The following is a 27,525-nucleotide window of genomic DNA, read 5'->3' as shown; positions in this document are numbered from 1 at the left end:
TTTTAGGTGTACAGCAAAGTGATTCAGACACATATATATTTTGTCAGATTATTTTCCATTATAGGTTATCAAAAAATACTGAATATGGTTCCTTGTGCTACAAAGTACATCCTTCTTGCTTATCTATTTTATGTATGGGAGTTATGTTTTTTAACCACCTAAATTTAGTCCTCCTTTCAAGGGGTATACCTTTGACTACATTTTCAAATTTTTCTATGGTTATAGAAAAACATGTATTTTGAGTAATATGCTTTGCGTGGCCTGGTTCTGAAGCCCTCTAACAAGGCAGTAAGACAAGACTTTAATAAGGAAACACAGGAGGCTGAGAAAAGAAAGGGAAGGGAGGTGGAAGCAAGAGTCAGAGGGTACAGACATGAAACACTGGGTGCCGGGAACCTCCAAATAATAAAGAGAGATGTGACCAGCCTGACCAAGTCCACACTGGTAGCAGAAACACTGGAAGGCTGGCAACGATTCATTTTCTTCTCCCTCTTGGGGATGGAGACGAATGGGAGGAATGCTACCCCCAGAGAGGCAAGCACACAAGTCCAGCCTCCTCATCCTCCCTGTGTCCTCAGGAGCATGTGAGCTGTTGCGAACACACAGCAGGCAGAGCCGAGCCTGCTCCGAGCAGCTGCTTCTGGAGGGTGACAGGCCTATGTGTTTTGAATAAGGCACAGAAAATAAAGTTGAAGACACTGCTTAAGGAGCCAATCTGCATCATCCAGGAATCAAACAGAAACGTTAAGCAAAAATAGCTCTTCTCGGAGAGAACTGGGAAACCTTGACTCCAGGCCAGGTGAGGACTATGTCTCGGGATAGTTGTTGAAGCTCTGGGGGCCTCTGTCCTCGGGTGTAAAGTAAGGAGTTGCCCTGGATGATCTCTAAGGTTTCTTTGAGCTCTGAAAATTGTATGTGTGATCCTTCTGCCTTCCTCTTCAGAACGTTACAGGAGAGTCTGGCTAAGACTGTTGCTTAGTTGATGAAGAGCCACAGGCTGTGTGTCAACTACACCTCAGTGAAAAAATAAGAAGTCATCGCCACAGGGGAAAGAAAAGCTGCAGGACTGATTCAGATTAATAAAAGTAGGACTCTGCCCTGTCTTATAGATGATTTATTTATTTATTTTTTTGGCCTCCTGGCTTGAGGGATCTTAGTTCCCTGACCAGGGACTGAACCTGGGCCCTCTGCAATGTAAGCGCAGAATCCTAACCACTGGATCGCCAGGGAATTCCAGATATTTTGAATTTTTAAAGATGGCTAACTTGTAGTTATGACCACAATTTGTGTTATTTTTATTGCAGCTTACCACCAAAATATAGTTCAGCCACTGATGCCACCAAAGCAATATTCAGTATTCTTCCTATTGCAAGGGTTTCCATTTTATTTATACACATAAGCATTTGAAAGTGAAAGTGTGAAAGTGTTAGTAGCTCAGTCGTGAACGAACCTTTGCAACCCCTCATAGACTCTAGCCTGCCAGGCTCTTCTGTCCCTGGAATTCTCCAGGTAAGAATATTGGAGTGGGTAGCCATTCCCTTCTCCAGAGGGTCTTCCCAACCCAGGGACTGAACCCTGATCTCCTGCATTGCTGGCAGATTCTTCACTGTCTCCACCTTGGACGGGGAGGCGGCACTGATCACATGGAACTCTGGGCAGTTATTGCCTCTCAGGAGACAGTGAAGTGGATGGGTGCGGGTGTCAGGAGGCTGCTAGCTCAGGTGATCTGGGGTTGAACAAAGCAAGCCTTTCCACTCAGTAGCTAGAATGGCAGGCCTATCTATGGTCAATCCTTTTCCCCTCTGGTAAACAGAACGTCCCCCATTCTGTCAACAGGTCTTTGGGAACAGGTAGCACTGGCTCACCTGTCCTCAGGGCTTACACTGGTCCCAGGTGTTCTCTTTCGAAGAGGCAAGTAGAGCAGGAAACCGGGCTAGCTAGCAGGCAGTGTGGGTCTGAGAGGGGCAGCTGGCTGGGGGAGAGGAGATGACCCTGTCCTAGACTCTAAGACGTTATCCCATCCAGGATCCAGAGGAAGAAGTGGGCATTTGTCAATTGTGAAACAAAAACAACAAAACCCAAACTCCCACACATTGAAAAAGAAGTTTTATGTTTCTAAATTTTGAAGTTAGGTAAAATATTGACATGAAAGGAAAGGACTCTCAAACCCACAGCTTAGTTTCACTGGCAGGGCTGTGAGCAGGAAGTGGGTTTTGGGTAACCTTGAGCATGTACTCTGCATCAATTAATAAAATGGAAATAGTAGTATATTACCATCCACAGCTTAAACAGATGAGATGGTACATGTGTAAACAAAGAAAGACACAAGCTGGTGGACTAGCAAAATGCCTCTGCCCTGCCTGAAATTGAGAGCATTTCAAAGCTTTTGAGCCTTAGACATTTAAATGCTTTAATTTAGCCACTTTAGGTATTACATGTTGAATAAAAGATCCTCATCTTACTATGCAATGTGAGCTTGATAATTATTGGCATTCAGAAGATAAAGCAGCTCTTATCTGTCTTCTGAGAATTTCCATGCCACCCTATGCAGGGCTGGGTCTCAGCCAGCAGCATTTATGGGACGCTGTTCCCTGCTGTCAGTCACAAAGCATAGCTGTTTTTCCCCCCAAAACATTTTTGCTTTTCTTAAGACACCACCATAGATTAGTTTTACTAGTTAAACTTTGTAGAATTAATTTACATTTGCAACCTATTTTCTCTTTTACTTATTCTCTCCCTACCCCACTCTATCCTAGCCCCTTAATCCCAAGGGTAGCAACAACACTTTTGATCAACTGATCTTCTAAAATGAGACTGGGGCTCCCAGGAGGGCATAGCAGAACCCTGAATCACACTGAACAGTCAGCTGAGGTTTGGCGCCAACGCACTAGTTGAAAAGTCCATCATTTAGATGGCTTTTTGGCAATGATGAGAATATGGTATATTTCATATATGTGAAATCTACTGAAACTTATTGAGTAAATATTTCCCTTTCTCAACATTCTCTGAAAGGTAGCAAGGAGATCTGGAGTTTGCATTCTAGGTGAACAAAAGATGGAGCTGGGTACAAGAAGTGAACAAGAAATTCACTTCTTCAAGTCTTGGTGACTTTATCTGCAGAAATGAAGTGCCAAAAATGTTTAGAACCCCAGCCTCTGAACTCTGCCTAAGCAGGAATCACATATACCCTTTCTGGACTTTCCTGGTGGTACGGTGGATAGGAATCTGCCTGCCAATGCAGGAGACACAGGTTCTATCCCTGGTCTGGGAAGATTCCACGTGCGGAGCAGCTAAGCCCATGCGCCGCAACTACTGAACCCTTGAGCTGCAACTACCGAAGCCTGTGCACCTAGAGCCCGTGCTCTGCAACAAGAGAAGCCACTGCAATGAGAAGCTGGAGCGCTACAAGGAAAAGGAGTCCCCTAGTTGCAACTAGAGAAAGCCCAAGTGCAGCAATGAAGACCCAGTGCAAAGAAAAAACTTAGAAGTTAAATAACTAACCCCCTCAAAATCCCCTTAGAAAAACAGAAAACAAACCCCATTTATTAAAAATTGGTAGATTTGCCTTTGGATTTCATGTGTGCTGGGGATGGATTAGGTGGAAAACAAACTTGAGAAAAGGAAAGTTCTGTGGCATTCTGCACTCTCCTGCTTCTGTTAAGTAAAAGCTTGACATTTACTAAATTCCACAAATTTATTTTTTCTACTTAATCAAGAATGAAAATAACCACAATTTGCAGACTCCAAAGCTCACCTAGGACAAACAAACAAACAAACAAACAAAAAACCCCCTGCCGCTTCACATTTTGGTTTCAACTACTTGTTCTAGTCATGCTTTAGAAACACCTGGGGTGGGCAGGAGGGGTTGGAGATGTCATTAGGAGCAAGTGCTCTGAATAGCCAGAAAGTAATCAGATGTAGCTGGTGATAAACAGGATGTGACCAGTTCAAGCATAGGGCACAAGGAAGAACTACATTTTCCAGTCTCGGCAAACACATGGCTAAAAGCTGATGATGCTGTAAAAGACATTTTTCCTACACGAAGGAGGACTGCCTACCTGAGAAATTAAAGGACAATGAGACACTACAAATATAACCAGCCTGTCTTAACTGGATTCTAGGAGAGAATTCCAACCCAAACTAGATGCTGTGAATGACTCTTCCCAATGATGCAAAGGACCGTACACAGTTAGTGCTATTCCAGCTGCAGAGAAGAGAAGGTAATTCATTACAGAGGACAGATGCTGTGAAGCGTGAGGAATCCCTGTGGAGAAGGGCTGCCCCAATCCAGCAGCTGTACTGAGGTGGGAGAATAAACCTAAACCTGTTTTAGGGTATGCCTTCCTATCGCTGTTCTGGGGACTTTGGGGCTGTAACACCAGCTCAGGCTTCAAGTCTGTCATCTGGATGTGCCACACGGGGCACCGGTCACATATTTATTCTCTCATCTCTTCTCCCCTTTCCAACTCAGGTCCAAGAGAACCCTAAAACTTAACTCTTGTATAAGGATGATGTATAAAGAAATAGGACAGCTGAAAAACCATGAATATAATTATTCAACAGAGGAAGAGAAAAATGGTAGTGATGAATGGGAACGCTGAGGAGCTGGTGCTCACTGCTCCTCTGCTGTGAACTACCTGCGGCATCTCAGGCAAGCCCTCCATCTGACACGGAGCGGCTTCCACGACTGTGTCTATAAAACGAGGCCAATCTTACTCTGTCTGCCAGAAGGAAGGAGGCTGACTTGTCTGATGTGAACTCAAGATCCCTTTCAATTCCAAGACCTAGAATTCTGAGGAGCTGGCATGTCTACAGCTGTTCTTGCCTCCCCGCAAGTCAAACGTTTCCAGCTAACTCGCATCAGTTCTCCTACTTTTCACATGTCATTAGGACACACTGCTTCCTAACACAAGGCAGAAAAAACAGTTGGGAGGAGCGGAACACTGAGAGCACAGAACTCAACCTCTGCTGTGTATCTTCAGTTCCTTTAGCCCCCAGAGGGGAAATCAGGGCTTCTGTAGCTAATCAGGATTACTGGATTCCCCCTTCTCCCTTGACTACATGCCCCCCCACCCCCTTTTCTGAGAAAACTCCCTCTCATTTTCCTTTTTAAAAAAGTCTCAGAATGGTCATCATCAAAAAACCTACAAACAATAAATGCTGGAGAGGGTGTGGAGAAAAGTGGACCTTTTTGTACCATCGATGGGAATGTGAATTGATACAGCTACTATGGCAATTCCTTAAAAAACTAATAATAAAACTACCATATGACCCAGGAATCCCACCTCTCAGCATACACCCTGAGAAAACAATAACTGAGAAAGACACATGTACCCCAGTGTTCACTGCAGCACTGTTTACAATAGCTAGGACACAGAAGCAACCTACATGTCCATCGACAGACGAATGGGTGAAGAGGCTGTAGTACGTATAGACGATGGAACATTACTCAGCCATAAACAGGAACACATTTGAGTCAGTTAAAGTGAGGTGGATGAACCTAGAGCCTGTTATATAGAGTGAAGTAAGTCAGAAAGAGAATAACAACTATTGTATATTAACGCATATATATGGAATCTAGATATATGGTACTGATGAACCTATTTAAAAAGCAGGAGAACATACAGAGACAGAGAACAGACTTGTGGGCACAGCGGGGAGAGGAGAGGGTGGGATGAATTCAGAGAGTAGCATTGAAACATACATCACCATATGTGAAACAGAGAGTGAGGGGGAAGTTGCTGTGTAACTAACACAGGGGCTCAAGCCAATGCCCAGTGACAGCCCAGAGGGGTGGGAGGGAGGTTCAGGAGGGAAGGGACATATGTATACTTTTGGCTGATTCATGATGTTATAAAGCAATTATCCTCCAATTAAAGATAAATTTTAAAAAATCAGTACATGTGTATCATTTAATATCTCAAATAGCAATTTTGCCCCTCTCCAAGTGAGGCAAGTGAGATAGCTTCTCACGCCCCAGAGAAATAAACCCAGTTCTTGTGGTTGGTTCTTCTTGCATTTCTCTCCATCTTTTCAATGCCATCTTATTCTCATTCTTGATTTGAAGATTTAGATATTATTTAAGACCTTCTTATTATGGAAGATGAGGACTTAGCTATTTCATACACCCCCAAGCATCTTTCTATAAAGCAAATATTTCCCTAATCCCCCAGCTTTAGAGCCAGAATCCAGCCACTCAGCACAATGACAGCTGAAGCACTGACAGCACTTAACCACAGATTCTCAGTGAGCCTGCTCTGGAAGTCCGTGTACCCTGCAGCTGCATTCTCCCAAGATCGTATTAAAATTCTCCTTGTCTAGCTATGAAGATGCTAATAACATTCAGAAGTGATTTTAGAGCTCTGTGGCAGTAAATAAACCACCAGGTTTCAATGGACCAAAGCCTACAAAATAGGAATTTAGAAAATTGTTTATTAAATGACCACAAAACCCAGAGCCTCTCTAGTTCTATACAGTCCATTTTTTTCTACTCATTCTCTCCCCATCTCTGTTGAGCCCCTTCCCCAAGGGCTCCAAACCCTCTGGCCCCAGAGGCTTCAACTGAAGGGATCTGGGTAATCAGCCCCAGGCGGGGAGCAAATCAGCGTGGCCCCTCCAAGGCACCATACTGCTCATCTCTCGAGATCATGGGGGCCTTCTCCACAAGATACTCTAGAGCACGTCTCCCTCACAAGACAAAAGCAATGAGAGGGAACAGAACTGAGGGTCTTTCCATGCTGTCCCTCTCAAGGATCCCTGGCTCTGAAGAGAGAAAGCCGTCTGCCAGGGGCATGGATAGGAGTATGCTGACTCTCGGCGATGCCTCCAAATGCCCACTGCAGACTGCTAGCCTTTGTTGCCACTGCTTTATATTCTTTGCATGACTCATAAATCTGCATCATGTGACTCAGGCATTGGAATCCATGCCCCACCCCCTCAATCCATTTAATGCCTGGCCAGCTAGGTATTTCTGTTCACCTGGATGGATCACAGTAACTGAGGTCTGTCAGGGAGGAGAGATGACGGGGCTGGATGGGAGGTGACAAGGAGCATTAACAGCCAAAGGGTGAGACTGGGTGATGATGCTCAAGAACCTCACCTCCTAGCTGTGGACACAACAGAAAACGCGGCAAGAAAAATATGACATAAAGCTACTGAGAATCCCTCAAAACCACCACTTGAAATGGCAACCCACTCCAGTATTGCCTGGGAAATGCTATGGACAGAGGAGCCTGGCAGGCTATAGTCCATGGGGTTGCAATGAGTTGGACACGACTGAAATGACTAACTATGCAGGATAACAAGCCAATGAACACTTTGGCCACCGGATGCAAAGAGCCAACTCATTGGAACACACAGATGCATGTTGTATGTTGGAGGATGATATGGAGGAGGGGGCAACCCCAAACCCCCCTGGTGGAGAAGTTGTTGGGCTTGGGTTCTCAAAAAGCACAGGCTGATGCTTTTTGAAAGCCGACTCTTTCCTTGATATTGGGAAAGACTGAAGGCAAGAGGAGAAGGGGTTGGCAGAGGATGAAATGGTTAGATAGTATTACTGACTCAATGGACATGAGTTTGAGCAAACTCTTGGAGACAGTGAAGTCAGAGAAGTCTGATGTGCTGCAGTCCATGTGGTTGCAAAGTGCTGGACATGACTTAGCGACTGAATAACAACAATGAATAAAATATGAAACCCTGTGATTGTATACAGTATATTGGGGTTCAGATCACCCATTTATCGAGCACCTATACAGCCAAGCTTTATAGGGTTGCAGGACTATAATGATGAATAACCTGCTTTGAGCGAAGTAAAGTCACTTGTTCAGCAGATAAAATGTGAAAGTCTAAAAAGAAGCAGGCTTTTAAGTAGCAAGAGAGGGATAAACAAGAATGCTATAGGATTTGAAAGAAGAGAAAACAATTGGTTGAGGGTGAAACAGTAAGACACATGGATGGATAAACAGTCCAAGACCCAGAAAACCAGAGCAGTCGCTAATCTGGAGTCTCTGGTGGTGGCTCCGTCGGCAAAGATGTGGACACACACCAGGCTGGTGGCAGGAGGGGCGTGGGAGGACTGTAAAGGCAACTAGCAACGCATGGGTAGTTACGTGTGGGTCTGCACGCATGTGCACACATGCTGAGCTGGATGCTAATTTCAAGTGGAGGACTTGCAACATGGTTCTACCATCCTGAGAAGACAGGCTGGTTTAGGGGCTGGGAGTCAGGAAACTGTGAGCAGAGACAGCCCATGCTTTTTGAGCATCCAAGCCCAACAACTTCTCCACCGGAGGGATTTGGGGTTACCCTCTCCTCCACGTCATCCTCCAACATATAACATGCATCCATGTGTTGTTCAGTGTCCTATTTTCCTTCTGGTCCCAAGGAATGCCTTGAAATAGAGGGAACCCTTGGCTCCAGCAGCACAAACAGATCTCCTCCTGGTTCCTAAGTTATGCCTCTGAAGGTTTTCTCCTATACACACTATTCCCTTAGAAATTCTCCTTCCGGCTCATCATAAGTTGTTAGAGGGTCTATCACCATTTATACTCTTTCTAAATGAGTTCAAAGTCCTAATCATCTGTCTTACCGATATCAGTTTTAGAATGCAACAAACCTTGGGAAGCCGTAGACTCTATAGGAGTTAACCTGGCTGCTCACTTCCACGGCTGCAGCTTTTAGAGACATCGCTGACTTCTTAGGACAAAAAGTCTCATGACAGGGAACTTGTGAACAAACAGGAAACCTGGTGCGTCAGCCCCTGACGACCCTCCCATCCTTTCATGGGATGTTGCTAATGGTCACTGGCCTCATGGCTGGGCTTGTCTTGGGGAAGTGAGGTACTGTTATTAAGAGGCCCCTGTGTATAAACAAGTGGAATGAAGGTAAGGACTGTGTACGGTAGGGCCCACAGGGAATACAATGAAGCCGTGCTTCTCCCGCTGTGAGTTTCCAAGTGCCTGGAAACAGCAGGGCAGTTCCTACACATCCTTCCAGGCGTTCAGCATTACCCAGAACAGCACATCGATTCCCTGTGGATTAAAGGACAAAGCCAGCAGGGATGCCGGCTTCTATGGCCCCAGTCCCTCTCGCCCGCTCCCGCTTCCATAAATCATGCTGGCAGGTAGCTGGGAAGCAGCTGTGGATGACAGCGTTGCTCTGGAGCACAGGAAGCCACCTTTTAACCCGCCTGCTGTTGTTTGTCTCTCAAACGTGACAAAGGAACAGATGTAAGCAACATGCCAACTGTTGAGAGGATCTGCTTGGAGCACTATAGGAAGCCTGCTCAGAGTGCATCACATCAGCCGCTCCACGGAGGCACAACTGAGTTCACTTCCTGACACTCACCCCCAAACTGCCACCGACAAGCACTCTCTGCTCATGTCAGGGGCTCAGGGGGGTGTGCAATGCTTAGGCAACTCACCACGTTGTCGCCTTCACCCTCTGCCCCGAAGCCCCTTTCCAAACCCTGTTCCAACACCGCCAAAGTCCAGCCTCAGCTCCCAGGGGTCTTCTCTGACCCCCAGGCCCCATCCTGGGCCAGAGGATTTAACAGTCTGTGCCAGTTTCTAAGCCTCTCACAGGGCCATATCCTCCCTGTCCAAACCATCCGGTTACCTCCATGAGGGATGGAGCCGGGTTCACCCACCTCTGTCTTCCCAGAGTTGCATTTTTCAAATCACTAGTTGCAGGATGAATGGGTCAGGAATCACATTTACAGGGTTGCAACTAATATTTAAAATACTAAATTAAAAAAAAAACAGCTTATAAAAGACAACTAAAGAATTATTGGGGAACTATTAGAGGATATTATGAAATTCCTGTTAGTTTTCTTAGGTCCAGTAATGATGTTGTGTAGGAGAATATCTTATTTTTTAAGAGATGTATGCTCAAGTATTTAGAGGCAACTTCCTTTCAATTGGATCAACAGAAAAAATACCTGTGTGCAAGCTGACACATGCAGAGATAAGGCAAACAGGGTAAAATGTTATCACTGCTGACTCTAGATACGGAGTATACAGGCTTTCGCTGTACTAGTCTTTAAATTTTCCTGTGTGCTTGAAAAGTTTAATAATGAAACAGAAGAAAATAAAAAAGAAGAGGGAAAAATCAGAATGCAGGGCATGAAATATGATCTGGTTTGGGGGTATCTACTGGATGTGTATCCTAGGTTACAATTTTAATGTATTTCCTCCTTTGTGTCAAGGCCCAGACTCTGAAATAAATGCTGCCCTGCAGTTCCTCACTGCACCAAGCACATGGCAGGTGCACTCTGAACTGTCTAACTTCTAGAAGCGTAGAATTTTAGGGAAGGGGCAAGCTGAGAAATCATTTAGTCTCCAGTTACATTCCATTAATGCCAGCTATGTCAAAATATCCAAGCCATTTCCTGCCTCAGTACATTTGGCCCTAACCTCAACTCAGCCTTCAGGACTCTTATCAGATGTTTAATCACTCATCAGGAAGGCTGCTCCCCTGCCCCCTCCATGCCAGGGAGGTGGTTAGTGGAAGACTCCAAGAGTAGGGTGCCAGTTGTCCCAGCGTGCCGGGGATTGAAGTATGTCTTTTGTGGGACTAAGAACTTTCAGCGCTAAAATTAGGACAGTCCCAGGCAAACCAGGATGGCTGTTCACCCTAAATGTGAAGGAAGACTGGGAGAGTGCCTTGGACAGCTCCAGGAGAGCGGATACCATATGTCTTGTAGCATCATGGGAACATGAGGGGCTAGAGCAAATCCAGGGCAGCGAAATTATGATAAGACAGAGATCTCCCTGACAACATCCCAACAGCAACAGCAAATGCCAAATTGCCAAGTGTCTCTCATGCCCTTAAACAGAACCTCTGATTATTCACCAATTCATGTGGAAAGCAAAAGACCATGGGAACTTACTGTAAAAACGTCATCATCACCAAGCTCAGCCTCATTGTGGATGGTGGAAGATGATGTTGTTGAGCCTAAAAAAGACACAAAAACCACAAAAAAAAGTTTCCAAAGAGGATAAGTCAAAGTCAATCATTTAAAGAAACCACATCCTACTCCTTTCATATGTGGATCACCAGCAGAAATGTTACTTGGGAATTAAATGCTTTAATTTTTAAATATAATTTATTTATTCATTTATGGCTGCACTGGGTCTTTTTTACATGTGGACTTTCTCTAGCTGCAGCGAGCAGGGGCTTTTTCTTTGTTGCGATGCACGGGCTTCTCACTGTGGTGGCTCTTCCTGCGCGGCAGACTCTAGGTGCGTGGGCTTCAGCAGTTGTGGTGCTTGGGCTCAGATGCTCCACGGCATGGGGATCTTCCTGGACCCGAGATCGAACCTGTGTCCCTTGCATTATCGGGCACATTCTCAACCACTGTATCACTAGGGAAGTCCTTTTAACTTGCTCTTCTTTCATTGATTCAAGCCAGCATGTTCCCTAAATGAACTTTGCTTACTGTTGTTCCCAAATCAATCCCTCAAACGTCCTCACTGATCAGTAGAGAACAAGCACGCAGAGAGGCGCCGAGGAGGTGGTGCTCAGAGAGCCTACCCGCGGCTCCCAAGGACCCCCCGGCCACTAGGCACTGGACGGAGGACCCCAGGTTAGACCTGCCACCATCGCACTGTGACAGTGGACTTAGAGCTCTGGGCTCTTCATTTACCCACAAAGGGATTCACGTGAACTAAAGAGCTAGTATGGTCGCCTCCTCTTCTGAAATTTAGACACTATAAACCCCAGACTGTGGGAGAAGCCACCTTCTAAACTGGTACCTGGGCATAAAGGCTTTTTTCTTGCAATACTGGCAGTGAGTTTTGCAGGTCAACATTTAGGATAATGTCAAAAAGAAAACAAACAAACAAACACACACACACACACAGTTTATTCTATCAGGGAATGAAATGGTTATTTACAGTTCAACTCATTTATTTGTTCATTTCTTTCTTCATCCCAGTAGGCAAATCATGTAACTTCTTCCTTTCCCTTCTAATAGCACCCCATTTATGTGGATTAAAGTCACTAACCCTGTTAATGGCCAAAAAGCGAAAACATACTTAAATTTGCATAAGTGACAGAGTCCCAAAAGAGAAATTCAGTCTGTATCATCTCCTTTTTCTTGGACTGTTGCCTACCATGCTCCTCCGTCTATGGGATTTTCCAGGCAAGAATACTGGAGTGGGTTGCCGTTGCCATTGCCTTCTCCAGGGGATCTTCCCAACCCAGGGATCAAACCCGGGTCTCCTGCTTTGTAGGCAGACGCTTTACGGTCTGAGCCACCACAGAAGTCCTTTTCTTGGTTAGGCCTTATGAAATGCACATTTAGAAAGTATTTTGCTATTACATAAAATTGAACTCAAAAGACTTGCTCAGAATGGGATGAGAAATATTTAAATTCCCAGTGAAGGCTCACAGGATGAAAAACAAGTCCCATAATACCACGTGTGCAGTTCCTATTGCTCTCTGAGACTCTTAGATCCCTACTGTTTGAGTCACTCTAGTCCGTCAATGTTTAAAGCAAGTTTGATAGAACAGAGCTGGTAGAATGTATGAGAAAAAATTAAGAGAACCAAATTTTGTGAGTGGCTTCAGTGATTAAGCACATGGACATAGTACAAACTTCTCTCAGTAATACAGGAGTGGGCTTCCCTGATGGCCCAGTGGCTAAGACTGAGTGCTCCCAGTGCAGGGGGGCCAGGTTCGATCCCTGGCAAGGGAACTAGATCCCACATGCTGCAACCAAAGATTTCACATGCTCCAACTAAGATACAACATAGCCAAATAAATACATTAATTGAAAGAAAATAATACAGGAGCTAGTTTCTCATCTAACATTTTTTTTCCATCTAAACATTTAAAAGCTATGTTTAATAATAAAATTTTAAATATTATCTAATCGTGTCAGACGTAGGGTGTAAACACTGGTTTCTACTCATTTTGTCCACCCCAGATAGAATTGTCTCCCTCATGATTTTAAGAGATTTTTTTTTTCTTTTGAGATCTGCTTTTCTCTTCTCCCCTAAATGAAGAAAATGACTTTAGAATCTAAACATTTCTCTCTTATACACATGAAATATATATTCTTTTGTGATTAATCTAACCAAATTCTGAATATGACTTTACTGTGCCTTGCTTGATATTTCTTTGTTCACAGGTTGTCTATGACACCTTGAAACCTCTGATTTGATAACTGAATGTGTCGAAATGGAGAATTTGTGTGTTTGCATCAGTGGACACTAGAAAAGCCCCTGAGAACTGACTGCCCAAGAGCCTTTCAGGCCATGATTAAATGCCACACAGTGTCCACCAGCTGCTCACTCACAGACTAAGGAGTCACAGATTCCTTCTCTTTTCCAGTGGCAGCCGTACCCCTGGGCCCTCATTATATAACAGTGGGAAGGCCTAGAGCCTCTTCTGGGCCCATTAGAATCCATTCTTCACCTCTGGACCAAGACAGGTTTGCGCCCAAGTTATTTTCTCAGGAAAAGGTGAAATACATCAAAAAGTCATTTACATGGATGTCAGAACTTGTCTTTCCAGAGCAGTCTAAAACACCAGTTGGAATCACCCATTATTCTGAAATCCATCTCCTTCTCCACTGCACTGTCACTTAGAATATTTTTCTCCTTGGATGTTCCTAAAGTTTTGGCCTCTACCAACCTGGCGCCCAACCCTCCTGCAAATAATCCACAAATATGTGATAGCAGACAATTGGGATTAAAAAGAGCCCCACAGCCCCACTGAGAATGCAGTGATAAATTCGATACCTTCTATTAGGTCTTCGATTGCTTTCCTCACTCCCCTGTCAAAGGCTCGAGCATCAGCAGGGCTTTGGAAAGTCAGTCCAAACCTCCTATTGTCGACCTTCCAGTGATGAAAGGTTGGGTTGGCTTTGGTGTAGACCAAGTCCTTTCTCACATAGCATTCCAATACCACCTGGAGGATTGAAATACACAGGTGGGTTACTTTTTAAATAGTCACGATGGTGTCTGGTTACAAAAATCTAACTAGGAATGACTGTTTTTGATGGCAACTGATGAACTGCCCCCTCGCCTCAGCCTTCATGCATCTGTGAAGCCTTCTTAGAGGAAGGCTTTGCCTGCCTCTGTTGAGCATCCACTCCTTGCTGCTCCCCACATCCCCACCTTGGTGGTCCTTGCTGTATTGCTCTGCTCCTTAACCATGCTCTACATTTTATTCATTTTCCTTCCTCCAGCCCCTAGCTGGGGGTGGAGGGGTGGAGTGGGGTAGAGAGGGGCTCTAAACTGAGGCCCAGTCTTGGGGCTTTGCCCTATTCTAGGTTGACTGCTTTTCCCTCAGGGCCTTTGTATTCACGACTCTCAATCCTCCTTCTCCCGTCCTAATGCTGTTTCTCAGTGACCTCAAATTCAACAAGCTGAGAAAATACCTAACTTGCTCTGAGATCGCTGCCCTTAGTTTCCTATGCCAGCTTCTTATCTAGCAAGGCCAACCTCTGTTAATTTTCTCTGGCTTGAATCTCCATGGTTTCCTTTTGCCTCTTCTGCTTGCTCTATGCCCTGTTTATGTTAAACACCAAGTACATTTCATTTTCCCTTCAGTATATATTGTATCAACACTGGTTCAATTGATACCACCCTGATCTACGGTCTCTAATAAACCTTTTATCTGGATTATTAGAACATTTTCCAAATTTCTAGCAATTTAGTCTCAGAACTGCCTTTTTACTAGGCTATGACTTGGAGGAGATTGTCTCAGACCTTTGATCTTTTTATCTCCAAAGCGGAAATAACACCAACATTATCACTGAGAACATATACACGAACACGCTCTGAAAACACTGAACAGTGAGAAACCTAAAGGGTTGTACATACTTACCAGGATATTGCATCATGTTTTTTTACTCTTTTACTTCAGTTTTTATCACCTTCACAACTTAGTACTTGATTTCATATTATTTTCTAAGAGTTTCATGTGCTTTAGCCTTGTTCCTTTAACTAGACTGTAAAAAGATCAAGATGTCTTATAAAATGACTCCCTCTATGTACAGAGTGCTACTGCCGGCAAAGATATCCGAGTTCAGTATTATAGAATAAAAGAGGCATTGAAATCATGTCAATGTAAACTCCATTCTTTATTCATAGATAGCTCCAAAATATCAACAATATTTATTTTTATAGTTTCATTAGTGTATATGTCAAATGATCTCGCTAAGTTTTACCAGCTTTGATCTTGTTCAGCAAAGTTCTACATTTAATGAAATGAGACACTATTAGTTATAGACTAAGTGAAAGAGTGAAATTAATAAAAATTAGAGAATATCTTTAAATGAATAAAATTTCAAGAATACATCTAAGCAAACAGAAATTAAGTATTACCTAATAAATGTTCTCTAACTTAATAGATGAGAATAATAGTCAAACTGGCCTATCCAAGCATTGCAAGCAGTTAACTTTATTCCATTGTGTTGAAGGAAGACAATGGTCCCCTCAACACAGTTCTATTTATGATTAAATTGCTTATTATGGCCATTTTCCCCTAAGAATAGCGCAATGATTAAATGTCAGCCCAGCCCCATTCCAAATTGGGGAAATCCAAATAACCAAGGCTTTAGCTAACAAATGTTATCTATTTTAGAATTTAATAGTCTCAATGCAAAATCTCAAAATAAACTTTTTTGTAAAAACAAACATTTCCAGTTTCTCCATATTTTTATGGCAAAAAAATTAGTCTTTCGTTGACATTTTCTGAGTTTAAGATTATTCCAAAGGTACATTTTCCTAGAGAAGTGTAATAAATTCTTAGAAAAGTAAAGTTTAGCCACCTAAACTATGTGGGAGGAGGGATGGGGAGGAGACCAGATACCATCTCTTTATCCTCTTAAATCTCTTTATCCTCTTCAACAAAATTATATCATTATATATCTATGTAATTTTAATGGAAAAAATGATAACATTCAAATGCTGTAATCTTCATAACAGGTATAACCCCTTAGTGAAGTTTTGGCATAATAGGTATTAATCCTCTAAAACGAAGTTTGGGAATTTGACTAAAACTTGAGAAAGGCTTTTAAAAATGGCTTTTTCAATGAGAGGCATGGGGAGAAAAATAAGTGATTATATATTCTTGTTGAAGGTATTTCACCCCTCATCTGAAGGTATTAACATTCTCAGACTGGTACATACTATTGTCTTCTGAACTGTATCTGTTGCATTTGACAATAAAAAATTACATTAATCTTCACCTGAGTTCATAGAGTTGGCTTTATTTTAGAGCACCTGCTTTCATTAAAGTCTAACCACATGCAATAAAACGCAAATACAGTTCCTAATAAGCACTCTTGGATGGGAGAGAGGTTTTTAACAGAATTTCTTTGTCTTGTCCTTTCCAGCAAATACTATTTTGCTGTTTCACAATCTGTGATGAAAGTAAATAACATTCTAGGTGATGAACCAAAGAATACATTTTATGAAACTTGTGGTCATTTAGTTGGATTAAAATGCAATAGTCACTGGTGTTCCTTTATTTTTTTCTTCCATTTTTTAAAACCTTACCAGCCTGTGAAGTGGAGAAGGAAATGGCAACCCACTCCAGTACTTTTGCCTAGACAATCCTGTGGACAGAGGAGCCTGGTGGGCTGCCGTCTAAGGGGTCACACAGAATCGGACACGACTGAAGCGACTTAGCATGCATGCACGCACTGGAGAAGGAAATAGCAACCAACTCTAGTGTTCTTGCCTGGAGAATCCCAGGGACAGGGGAGCCTGGTGGGCTACTGTCTGTGGGGGTCACACAGAGTCAGACACGACTGAAACGACTTAGCAGCAGCAGCCTGTGAAGGGGCCTTCCCAGGCTAGTGGTAAAGAACCTGCCTGCCAGTGCAGGCGACACAGGAATCACGGGTTCAGTCCCTGGGTCAGGAAGATCCCCTGGAGAAGGGCATAGCAACCCACTCCAGTATTCTTGCCTAGAGAATCCCCATGGACAGAGGAGCCTGGAGGGCTACACTCTATAGGGCCTCAAAAAGAAATCCGTACTGCAGAAGGTTCAATATACCGGAGTCCACGAAGGTTCCATTCTTGCTCAGCTCTCTGTCTGTCCCCTCGACACCTCTCTACCTCCAGAGCTGCCCACTGACAGTATGGGCACTACCTTAGTTCCCTTCCTGCAGCTTCCTTATGTACTCACATAAGTTTGTGTGTGTGAGTCTGTTTAAATGTAGCCACATCTATACACTGGTCTTCAGTTTGCCTTTTCCTCATGTCTCAGAAATACAGGAAGGTAAAAAAGGACTCTGTTTAGTGGCTGCGTAATATTCCTCAGAACGATATATGAGAATTATTCTGCCATTCTCCATACTAATGGGCATTCAAGGTTATTTCTAAGTGGTCACTTTTAAAGACAATGCTGAAATGAACATTCTTGAACATGTTCTCAAAGTTTGGTATTTGGGCTCTTGGGAGCCTTCCCTCTACAACCCCAGGTCCTTTCAGGGGGTTCAGGAGGGCAGAACTATTTTCATATATTAATGCATTTTTGCTTTTCCATTGTGCTGCCAGCCCTGCTAATGCTGCAAAAGTAACAGTGGGTAACATCGCTGTGCTGAGGCTCAATCAAGGTCCAGCAGTGGCACCAAACAGTACCAAAACCACTGGATTCACCACTGGCACACACAGTAGGAAAAAAGCCTGTTTTATGTAGGGTTGTCCTTGATGAAGCAGTTAAAAATGAATGAAATCGTGACCCATGAATACACACCTTTCATTTTGTGTGATGAAATGGATGTACATGTAACTGGATTCGCCTATCTGTGTCCACACTTGATCTGCTGTAATGTGTTGCTCTGGTTGAAGTAGAAGAAACTCGGGCTTTGCACAAATGCACAGTTGGAAAGGGAAGAGTATCTCTCAGAGCCTTTTTACTTCCGCTTCATATGGAAGAGTGATGACTGTCTTGAGGAAAACGTGCATAACTGCTGCCGTTGTGAGCTGAACTGACTGCTTTTCTCATGAATCATCGGGTTTACTTGAAAGAACAACCTACAGATGAACTATGGTTATTCAGACTCGGGTACTTTTTTTGAAGATGAACACAGTGAGCCTGTCACCTCAAGCAAAACAAGGAGATATTTTTTGACAATAATAAAATTTGAACTTTCAAGTGAAAAATTAGAATTTTGGACAGCTTGTCAATACTTAAAAAGACTTTTTAAATGATATTAGTGGTGATATTAAGAAATATGATTTTTTTTTTTGAGACTGTAGAGTTAAGCGTATCAACATTTGGAAGATCTGTGTAACTCAGTAAACCATTATTTTCCAAATGACCAAGGCATGATGTTACAAAATCAGGAATGAGTAAAAGATTGATGCGAAGAGAAAGGTGAATCAGTGGATTTTAATGTAATAAGAGTCTGAAAAGGTTTCAGAGTCCACATTTAAGAAACTACTAGGAACTGAGTTTTGGTTTAGATCGAAGTGTTAATATATCAATGATGATCTGAAAAGGCTATTAAAATAGTTCTACATTTTCCATCTGCATATCTGTGTGAGGCTGGAGTTTCTTCATATACTTCAGTCAAAACAACATATTACAACAGGCTGAAAGCAAGAGTAGATATTAGAATCCAGCTATCTTCTACTAGGTTAGATATTAAAGAGCTCTGTAGAAATGCAAAGCAATGCTATTTTTCTAATCATTTTTTTTCCTGGAAAATAGCTATATAGTTATTTGCCAGAAACAATGTCAATTATGCTAACCTTACTGTTTAAGATTTTTAACAATTTCAGTTTTAATTGCTAGTGTGGTAAATAGTAGTAGCTTATAGCCTATCAGACAAAAGCATTTTAGGGTCCTCAATAAATTTTTAGAGAGTAAAAGGATTCTGAGGCCAAAAATGTCTGAGAACTGCAGCTATCTATAAAGCTCGGTAAGTCTATTTCCATAGGATAGGGTTTAGATGCAGAACTGCCAAGTGAAAAGGAATACACATTTAAAATTAATATCCTGCCAAATTGCCTTTCAAATAGTTTTGCCAGCTGGAACTCCCACTAAATGTGTGTGGGAGTGCTCACAGAGCTGCACTGGAACGATCAACCTTTTAGATTCTGTGATTAATCTTCATAAGGTAGTTTCTCATAGGATTCATTTAAGAAGTAAAAGCATCTAATCCATCAAAATAAGATTCAACTCAGCAATTTTTAATTTGCATATAACTTCTCAGGAAAACTTGACTGTCTCCAACTTAGAAAAAGGAACAACTTTGTGAATGAATACTTGGAACACAGACTTCCCCCATAGAAACAATGGCATCAACACAAGTTCACAGGTGTCAACACAAAATTCAAGTAACAATAACAAAAACCAATGTGCTGAATTCAGGAACTGCACTACCTTGGAAAATCTACTGAAAACACGGTTTCTACCTGAGAAAGTACTTCATGTTCTGGTTGGAATACTGGGAACTCTGATACTATCCGTTCTCTGTATTCCAAAAATGATCTCCACCTTCTCGTTGCCTTTCTACTACCGAGGGCGGGGTGGGGGTGGGGGTGGGGGTGGGGGGGGGTGTCCTTCAACAACCTGTCCTGTTTGCACAGCTTCCTGGAGTATTCATACCCTCCAGTGGGCAGAAGTGCTGCACTATGGAAGCCTGGAGGCCAAAGGAGGAGTCATCATTTGACCCAAAGTGTGTGTGTGTGTGTTTTAGGAGTCCAGAATTTACCAGCACGTGAAACTGGGAAAGTGAGGGATGGGAAGATGAAGGAGCACACCTAGGTGTACAGGGCTCTGACTTACAGATCCCTTTATTATGGGTGATATAATTTATAAAAGTCCCAAAGCGCAGAGTCACAGCACGTAAAGGGGACAAGAGGAGGGAGGAAGTGATGGAGAGACACGACAGGAGGGGATGAAGCACACAATCCTTGTGCAACAGCCAACACGCAACAGAAGCTGGTCCACAGCCAGGACTGCCCTCTTCCCATGCCGAGCTGGAATGGAGGGACCAAGGTTTAGCTTCATAATGAAATGATCCAAGAGCTGTCTCTAACGATTACGTGCCTAAGACTGGGGAAGTGGATTCTTTCTTGGAGCACTGAGTTTCCCCACTACAAACTGGAAATAACTGTATCCTCCTCCTTTAGAACGTGGCAGGAATGTAACTGAGATTATTTACATAAAGGGCCTCAAACGAAATTGTAGAAATTTACAATTATTATGTTCAAGCCAGTGATAAGAAACAAGTTTATAAATGTATCTATAAAATGAAGGGGCTGAATTATTAATAGACAATCTAAAGGCTATTTCAGGTTGACATATTCTAATAACAAACCACAGAAATACCAGGAAAAACAGACCTAAAAATATATAACTGTTCAGGTAAGATAATCTGCTAACATAAAAGTAGTTAACAATAAAAATAAAAAGGAAAAAGTGAAAAAATTTTATCAAAATTTTTGTAGGAAAACAACACCAACTAAAATAAAAAAGGCAAGCAACAGATTATAAAAATATCTGCAGTAAAAATGGTAGATGAAGACGACTATCTTTGTTATACTTGGAGGGCATACATATCAAGGAGAATAGTCAGGCCCCAAAAAGTAAATATGCAAAGGACATTGACAGATAATTCACAGTGTTTAACAGAAAAACATTTGATCTTATTGCTGATCAAATATAAGATACCACAATTATCCTAATCAAATTGGTAAAGATTTAAAATATCTGAGCCTCAATGTGTTAAAGAAAATTCTCGTATATGGTGGTAGCAAATCTTTGTGTAAGTATCAAAAGCCATAAAAATTTGACCTCCCCCCAAATTATTCCAAGTAGACAGCAAGTGTGGAAAATGCAGATAGATAATACAGGGGTAAGGGGGAGAGAGACAATCTTAATATTTGACACTAAGGAGATCATCAAATAAACAACAGAACATCAACCTGATACCAGCAACATGGAAAATTTCTTATGAGATATATAAAACTGTTTATGAGCTCTGATTACAGCTAGGTAAAAGTAAAAATATGCACACAGGGGACTTTGGCTGTGTTTGGGTTCAGGGTATTAGTCACTCAGTCGTGTCCACATCTGTGAACCCATGGACTGTAGCCCGCCAGGCCCCTCTGTCCATGGAATTCTCCAGGCAAGAACACTGGAGTGGGTAGCCATTTCCTTCTCCAGAGGATCTTCCCAACTGAGGGATCAAACCTGGGGTCAGGGTGAGAGGGAATCAAATACCCATTTCAGGTCCCCTAATGGGACCTAGAACAAGCAGTCTTTCTGAATCTTAGTTTCTTCAGATGTAACTATACAGGCTGCTGTATACAATGATGTACCTTAACTGAAGGGCTAGCATTGTCCTTAGCCCCTAGGGAAATGCTGGATAAAGGGTATTTTACTTTTTTTTGGTTAGTGTATAATGCCTTTATTGTGAATATCTAATAAACGAGAATGTTTTAACTATTTGACTATTATGTAAGGAATTTCTTAATGGCCACATTTCTTAAAATATTCTCCCTTTAAATTTTTGTTTCATTTTCAGAAATGAATCAAGTGTGAAAACACCATTTCTATTAATCCATATATAATGTTTAGAAATTGTTCTGCCTTATCTATTTTGAAACCTTTATAAACCCTAAGAAGTGGTGGCAAAAGAAGATTAAATTTGTATACCTAGCACATAAAACTCAACAGATGCCACTGTTAAGAGTCTCAAATGTACCAGATATATTCCTGTGGTGTCTTTGTATTTTCTCTGTTGGGGTCCTGCACATTTTGAATCAATGGTTGGCTGTGGAGTATACATTCCAGGATCAAATACACAGAGGACCATGTTCTTCCAGGTCCAAGGCCACCAATTAAAAATAGACACTCAATTTCCCTTCATATCATAGATTCCTTCACAACAGAACTGGACATTCAATTCCTTCATGAAAATGTATGTTATAAACTATCAGTGCCCCCATCCTTGTGAAATCATGAGTACTCTCCAAAGTGCATATTTTTAAGCATACAGAATTATCACAGAAGTGTAATGCCACTGCTTTCCATTACTTTCTTTCCCCAAATGTTTTATTCATTAGCTGATGAAATAGAAGCTGCAGTATCTTTAAGATAAACATTAATTTAGAAGTAACAAAATTATCAGGACGACACTTCCTCTTTGCCTTCTACCTCTCACCAGCCCGACCTTGATGGCATGCTCCATGAATAAACCCAACCGTTTAAAAAAACTCTGACTTCACAGGTCACTACAATGTGATTCATAATAAAGAACATACTTCTGTTTCAAACATCTTGTTACAGTGAAAGACAGCTTAATTAATCAAAGACGCAAATAAGACTGCCTAATGCACCACTTCTAAGCATCTGAGTTATATGGTGTGTAGTAGAAAGTGACTACACTGGAAAGCCTGGGTTAGGTTTTCCAATTTGCTGCCAGCTCTGGGAGTTCTATCTTTGGAAGCTCTTGCAAGATTTCGAAGTCAGAGAAAGAAGGGGAAAAATACCTACAGGAAAAGGGCTATGATTTAACATCAAGAAATCAGTCGTTACTATTTAACCCACGCGTTGATGTCTGCCATTACCAGTTTGTCTTTCTGCCGTTCACCATGGATGAGAAAGCCGCTTCGTCCATTGCCTTCGGGGTGCATGACCTTACAGACCCCCACGCGACTGATCCCGCCTCCTTCCTGTGGGAACCATCCCCCGCTGGAGTCATCTCTGGTCATAACCACAGCCTTGACACGCACAATATAGCTGTCACTAAAACGACAACAACAAGAAGAATGGGGCATGACAATGGTCTGGAGCTGAAGGATGTGTTTCACAGAGCAAGGTGACCACAGCCAGCATTTCTGGGACTCATCAAAAGAAAATCTATGCCTGGCAGCAACCTTAAAAGGTAACCCATGTCAATGTTCAAGTTTGGAAAAACCCAAACTCTTAAACTCAGTATAATATTTAAGTTAAAAAAGAAAGATGCCCAGTTGTTAAAAAATATTTGTGAGTCTTTGAGAGTGTATGCAAGCGTAACATTCTCCAGTTTCCAGATGGAAGTATTAACAATAAAATGAAAGAACTGCTATCTACAGTTTAGTATCTCTAAGTTAGGAAAGACAAATCTATTAACATAAGAGGACATTATGGTTTCAAACCTTAAAACTTGGTTTATAATGAATGACCATGGTTTAATATTTTATAAAGCTAATAATCTGATTTAGCATAAGAGGAGAATAACCCACTCCCAAATCACAAATTCACCATGGGATCATTTATACAGGCGGGAAAGTATTTCAATTCCAATATCCTTTACACATGTGAAGCCTTCTGTTTATGACTTTATTTTTCACAGTCTAAACTTCAATTTCGCAATAAGTTCTCCTGCACATTGGCCAAAAATCCTCTTTCTCCTCTAGAGACCAACTCTAGCTTCTTTTCATTCTCTATCACTTTTGGGGACATTTACAAGGCCATTAAATTCTCTCCTGCTGTTTTCTTTCTTGTTATAACATTCCTTTTTTTAAAATCCTTCAGACATATATTCCCAACATCTATATGCGAGGTGGGTACCAGGTTCTAAGGAAATAAAAATGCAGAGTAACACAGAGCCCTCTCTGTCTACCCCCCAGACCCAGTGCTCAGAGCCTGACCAAGCGCCCTGCAATCTGCCGGAGACCAGTCAGACCACCCCTCCGCCCCACGTTCCTCACCTCACTCACCGCTACAGGCAAAGCCACCCAGGTTCCCCACCACCCCCTGCAGCTCATCCACTACTGTGACCCAACTCCCCTCCCATGGTGCCCCTGGGACTCCAGAGCGAACATCCCTTTTGCTTCCTCAGTCCTCCCTTTCACACTTGCTTTTATTGTGGTAAAACACATGTAACGGAATGTTTGCCATTTGGGCCATTTTAAGTGTATCACTTCGCGGCACTGAGCACATTCACACTGCTCTGTGGCCATCCACAGAACATCAACCATCCATTTCCGTAACTTTTTCATGGAGACTCAGACTGTGCCCATTCGACAGTACCTCCCCGTTCTCCTCTCTCTCAACCTCTGACAACCACCGTCCTACTCCCCATCTCTATGGATCTGACTACTCCAGGTGTCTCATATAAGTTCCTTTCACTTAAAAAAAATATACTTCTTTATTATAATTTGGCTACACTGGGTATTAGCTGCGGGATGCCGGATTTAGCTCCCTGTCCAGGGATCGAACCCGGGCCCCCTGCATTGGGAGCATGCAGGCTTAGCCACTGGACCACCAGGAAAGTCCCTCCTTTCACTCTCTTAACCTAAATGAAAATGTGCTCTGGCTGAGTCACGTGGCCCATTCACGTGGCTGCCTTCCTTCCCCGCTGAGCCTAGATGGTGGGTGGGGGTATTCACCTCTACTGCAGGCTACAGGGCTCTCTCCAGTTCCTCTGAAGCTTGCAAGTCTGACCATGGCCTGCCCCCCAGCCTGAATTTCTTCAGTCTTCCTCAGATCTCTGGTTATGTCCCCTGGTTCCTTGGAGATGTTAGCAAGTGGGCTGACTGTCCCTCCATCTCTTCACCATGACCTCTGGTATGACTCTTCATAATGGAGTTATTCACACCTAGGATCCTTCCAATGTGCTGACCTCTCAGTTTCTGGAACTCTTCTTCAATATCCTTGTCTTAGCCACTCATGCCTAGGTCACTCTCTTGACCTTGTCAGTCTTCAGCATCCTACACCCCAGCCACCATTTCTCAACAGTGCAGTTCACCCTCTAGATTCCAACCATTTGTCACCCCACTGGGGCCAATGATCTCTTGTGCCCTATTCTCTATATGCTCATGTTCTCACTTGATTCTTTATCCAACTTAAATTCCACGGTCTGTTGCGATGCTCTCATGCAAAACCTAAACGTGTTTGCCTTCTCTTTGCTCAGTGAAGTTGCCTGGTGAAGTCCTACCATCCACTTAACTCCATACCTGCCCTCAGGCTGCAGCACACAGAGGGAAACACCCCACTCTTCTCTGCTCATAGGTCTAGTTTTGACCGCTAAACCAGAGTGTCCACCCAGCATCCTGCTACATTTCCTTGATCCATCCCCAAGAAAACTGCTTCACATGCTCTCTTGCCCTTGCGCTCTCAGATGATGGAAGAGCTTGCTTTCATTTTATCAAGAAAATAGACCCGCTCTGAAGAGACCCCACACTGGTACCCAAGAGCATGCCTACTACTTGGTACCAGTATTTGCTGCCTCTCCCCCTTTAACTGTGGCTAAACCATCCCTGATCCAAGCTAGGGCTAACAACAACACTTGAATATTTTCCATGTGCTAACAGTGCCCTAGTTCACATCTCTATACCCAGACCTCTTCCCTAGGTTCCTGATGAGTAATGCCAACTGCCCATGAGATTTCTCTGCTTTTGCATCTAGCAGGCACCCCAATTAACACATTTTTAAGGTTGAACTCGTGATTCCTGACACCTCTGAATCTGCTGGTTCTTCCTTTGAAATATGTCCAGAACACTTCTCTGACAATTCCAACAGCCTTCTAACTGGTCTCTTTACTTCCACTCTTGCCCAGCTTTCTAAACAAGTTGAAAGGTACCTCGGATTAAGATAGTCTATTTAAACCCTCCCATAGCTTCTTATATTACCCTGAGTAAAAGTCAAAATCTAGGGCTTATCTGACTCCCCTCTTTGCTCAACCCCCAAGTCCTGCTGTCCTTGTTGGTGTTCCACATTACACACCCTACCCCAGGGTGTGTGCTTGCTGTTTCCTTCACCTCTAACCCATTTCCCACCCTTCTCTCCACACACCAACCAGGCTCATTTCCTTCTTTCATTCCCATCTCTGTCTAAGCTTATTTCATGAGAGAAGACTTCTCTGTCCGGTACCACCCTCCACCCCCGTTCAGTCGCTCAGTTGTGTCCGACACTCTGTGACCACATGGACTGCAGCACGCCAGGCTTCCCTGTCCTTCACCGTCTCCCGGAGCTTGCTCAAACTCATGTCCATTGAGTTGGTGATGCCATCCAACCATCTCGTCCTCTGTCGTCCCCTCCTCCCTTTTGTCTCTCTATGTACCACTAAATCAACATCTGCCTATTTGTCAGCCCATTCTGCCCAATTAGAATGTAAACCCTATGGAGGCAGGGACTTTGCCCTTCCTGTTTACTGCTGTTTCCTGAGACCATAGAGTGATGTCTGATATGTACTGGGTTGTGGAATGATGGAGTTAAATTGACAATATTTGTAAACAGGCTCAAAAAAAAAATGTTTGTAGCTAACAAAATCTCTGAGAAAATACAGTGTTCCAATACTCATTTGCTTATGAGCCACAACAGCTTAACTGGGATAGGCTAAAGATTTCCTTTTTATTAACAGGAACACTGAATTCAAAAAGTCACACGGCTTCTATCATTAATCCACTCACCTCAGGATTCAACATGCAGATTACTTTAGATCGGAGAGATTAAGAACATTTGTTTAGTTACATACAATTTGAAAATATGCTCCTCCTCCTTCCCCATTTATTCTAGAAAAATTAGGGGTTTCCAGGATGTGTCATTCTCCAGTATGAAACAGCTTTCTCAAATCTTCTATGAACATATTGCGGGTTCATCCCAACAGGAAATGGCCAAGGTGAGTAACAGAAACTCTGCACACCGTTTGCTAAAGGACGCTTTTACTTTTTTGGTTGTAGCTGTGTGCTTTTCTCCCTTCCTTTGAAGGGATTAAGTAAACGAAAAAGGGAAGCTTGCATTACTTATGTTAGTGCCATAAACTTATTTCCAAAAAGTATTAAAAAAAAATTACTCATCAAAAAAGCACCCCAACCTTGCCTTCCAGAGTAGAGCGGCGGTGCATTTTGGCCTTTGCTTGTGGTCTGCAGTATCTTATTTGCTGCCCTGACTTCTCTGATGCCCCTTCCCAACAGCAGACCTCTCTGTGATCTGCTGTGTATGCTGGAGGTGAGGTGGGGCGAAAGCCCCCATCTCCTCTGGCAACAGCCCTAACAGCCAGCATTAACTGAGGCAACTGGCTATTTAAAACAAGGCAGGGGGATAAAGTGCTGCACTAAAGGCTGTGAAGGATGTCTGGATAACCCAGCTGCATGGCCGCACGCCAACTGCTTCCTATCTGTGGTGTATTTACATTATCCAGGCCCTCACCCCACCCAGAACAGAGAGGACAATGAACTCTCCTACCAGAAAAGTATAAAGAAGGTACACTCCCTTCCCACCTTCCCTGCCGCCTTTTGGAAAGAATTAAACAACATGTTTAGACCAGATGTGGGGTTTATTTTTGGGGCGGGGGAAGCAGCAGGAAAGGCAAAAGCAGATTCATTTCTTCATCTGTACAAGAAAAAGCTGCTGGTATGCTTAAGAAATTTTCCCCAAAACGCTCTTGTCAAAAACCACCACCACCTTGTGCTTCTGAAAGTTTCAGCTATTCAACCAGGGTAACTGATGAGGAACTGCTGAAGTTCCAGGCACGGGTCCAAACACCAACTGAATGGAGCCCTAGTGTCTGAACTTGAGTTAAACTGACCGTAAGAATCAATGTCATTACACAGAGAAGGAGAA

At 42.9% G+C, this 27,525-nt stretch overlaps 1 protein-coding gene across 2 annotated transcripts in view; it reads right to left on the bottom strand.

The window, feature by feature from the left end:
* The window catches only part of SPRED2 (sprouty related EVH1 domain containing 2), a 120,111-nt gene that overhangs the window by 10,930 nt on the left and 81,656 nt on the right, over window positions 1–27,525 (bottom strand). For both annotated transcript variants that reach the window (XM_069583008.1, XM_069583009.1), the window contains exons 2-4: window positions 22,545–22,722; window positions 13,746–13,914; window positions 10,889–10,953 (exon numbers count right to left, since the gene is read on the bottom strand). In XM_069583008.1, the coding sequence (XP_069439109.1) occupies window positions 10,889–10,953; window positions 13,746–13,914; window positions 22,545–22,722 (412 nt within the window). The remainder of the gene's footprint in view (window positions 1–10,888; window positions 10,954–13,745; window positions 13,915–22,544; window positions 22,723–27,525) is intronic.

The sequence above is a fragment of the Ovis canadensis genome, chromosome 3, assembly GCF_042477335.2.
Source record: "Ovis canadensis isolate MfBH-ARS-UI-01 breed Bighorn chromosome 3, ARS-UI_OviCan_v2, whole genome shotgun sequence".
Classification (NCBI taxonomy): Eukaryota; Metazoa; Chordata; class Mammalia; order Artiodactyla; family Bovidae; genus Ovis; species Ovis canadensis.
Note: the sequence above shows the minus strand (reverse complement) of the source record. Positions and strands in the feature narration are given on the sequence as shown.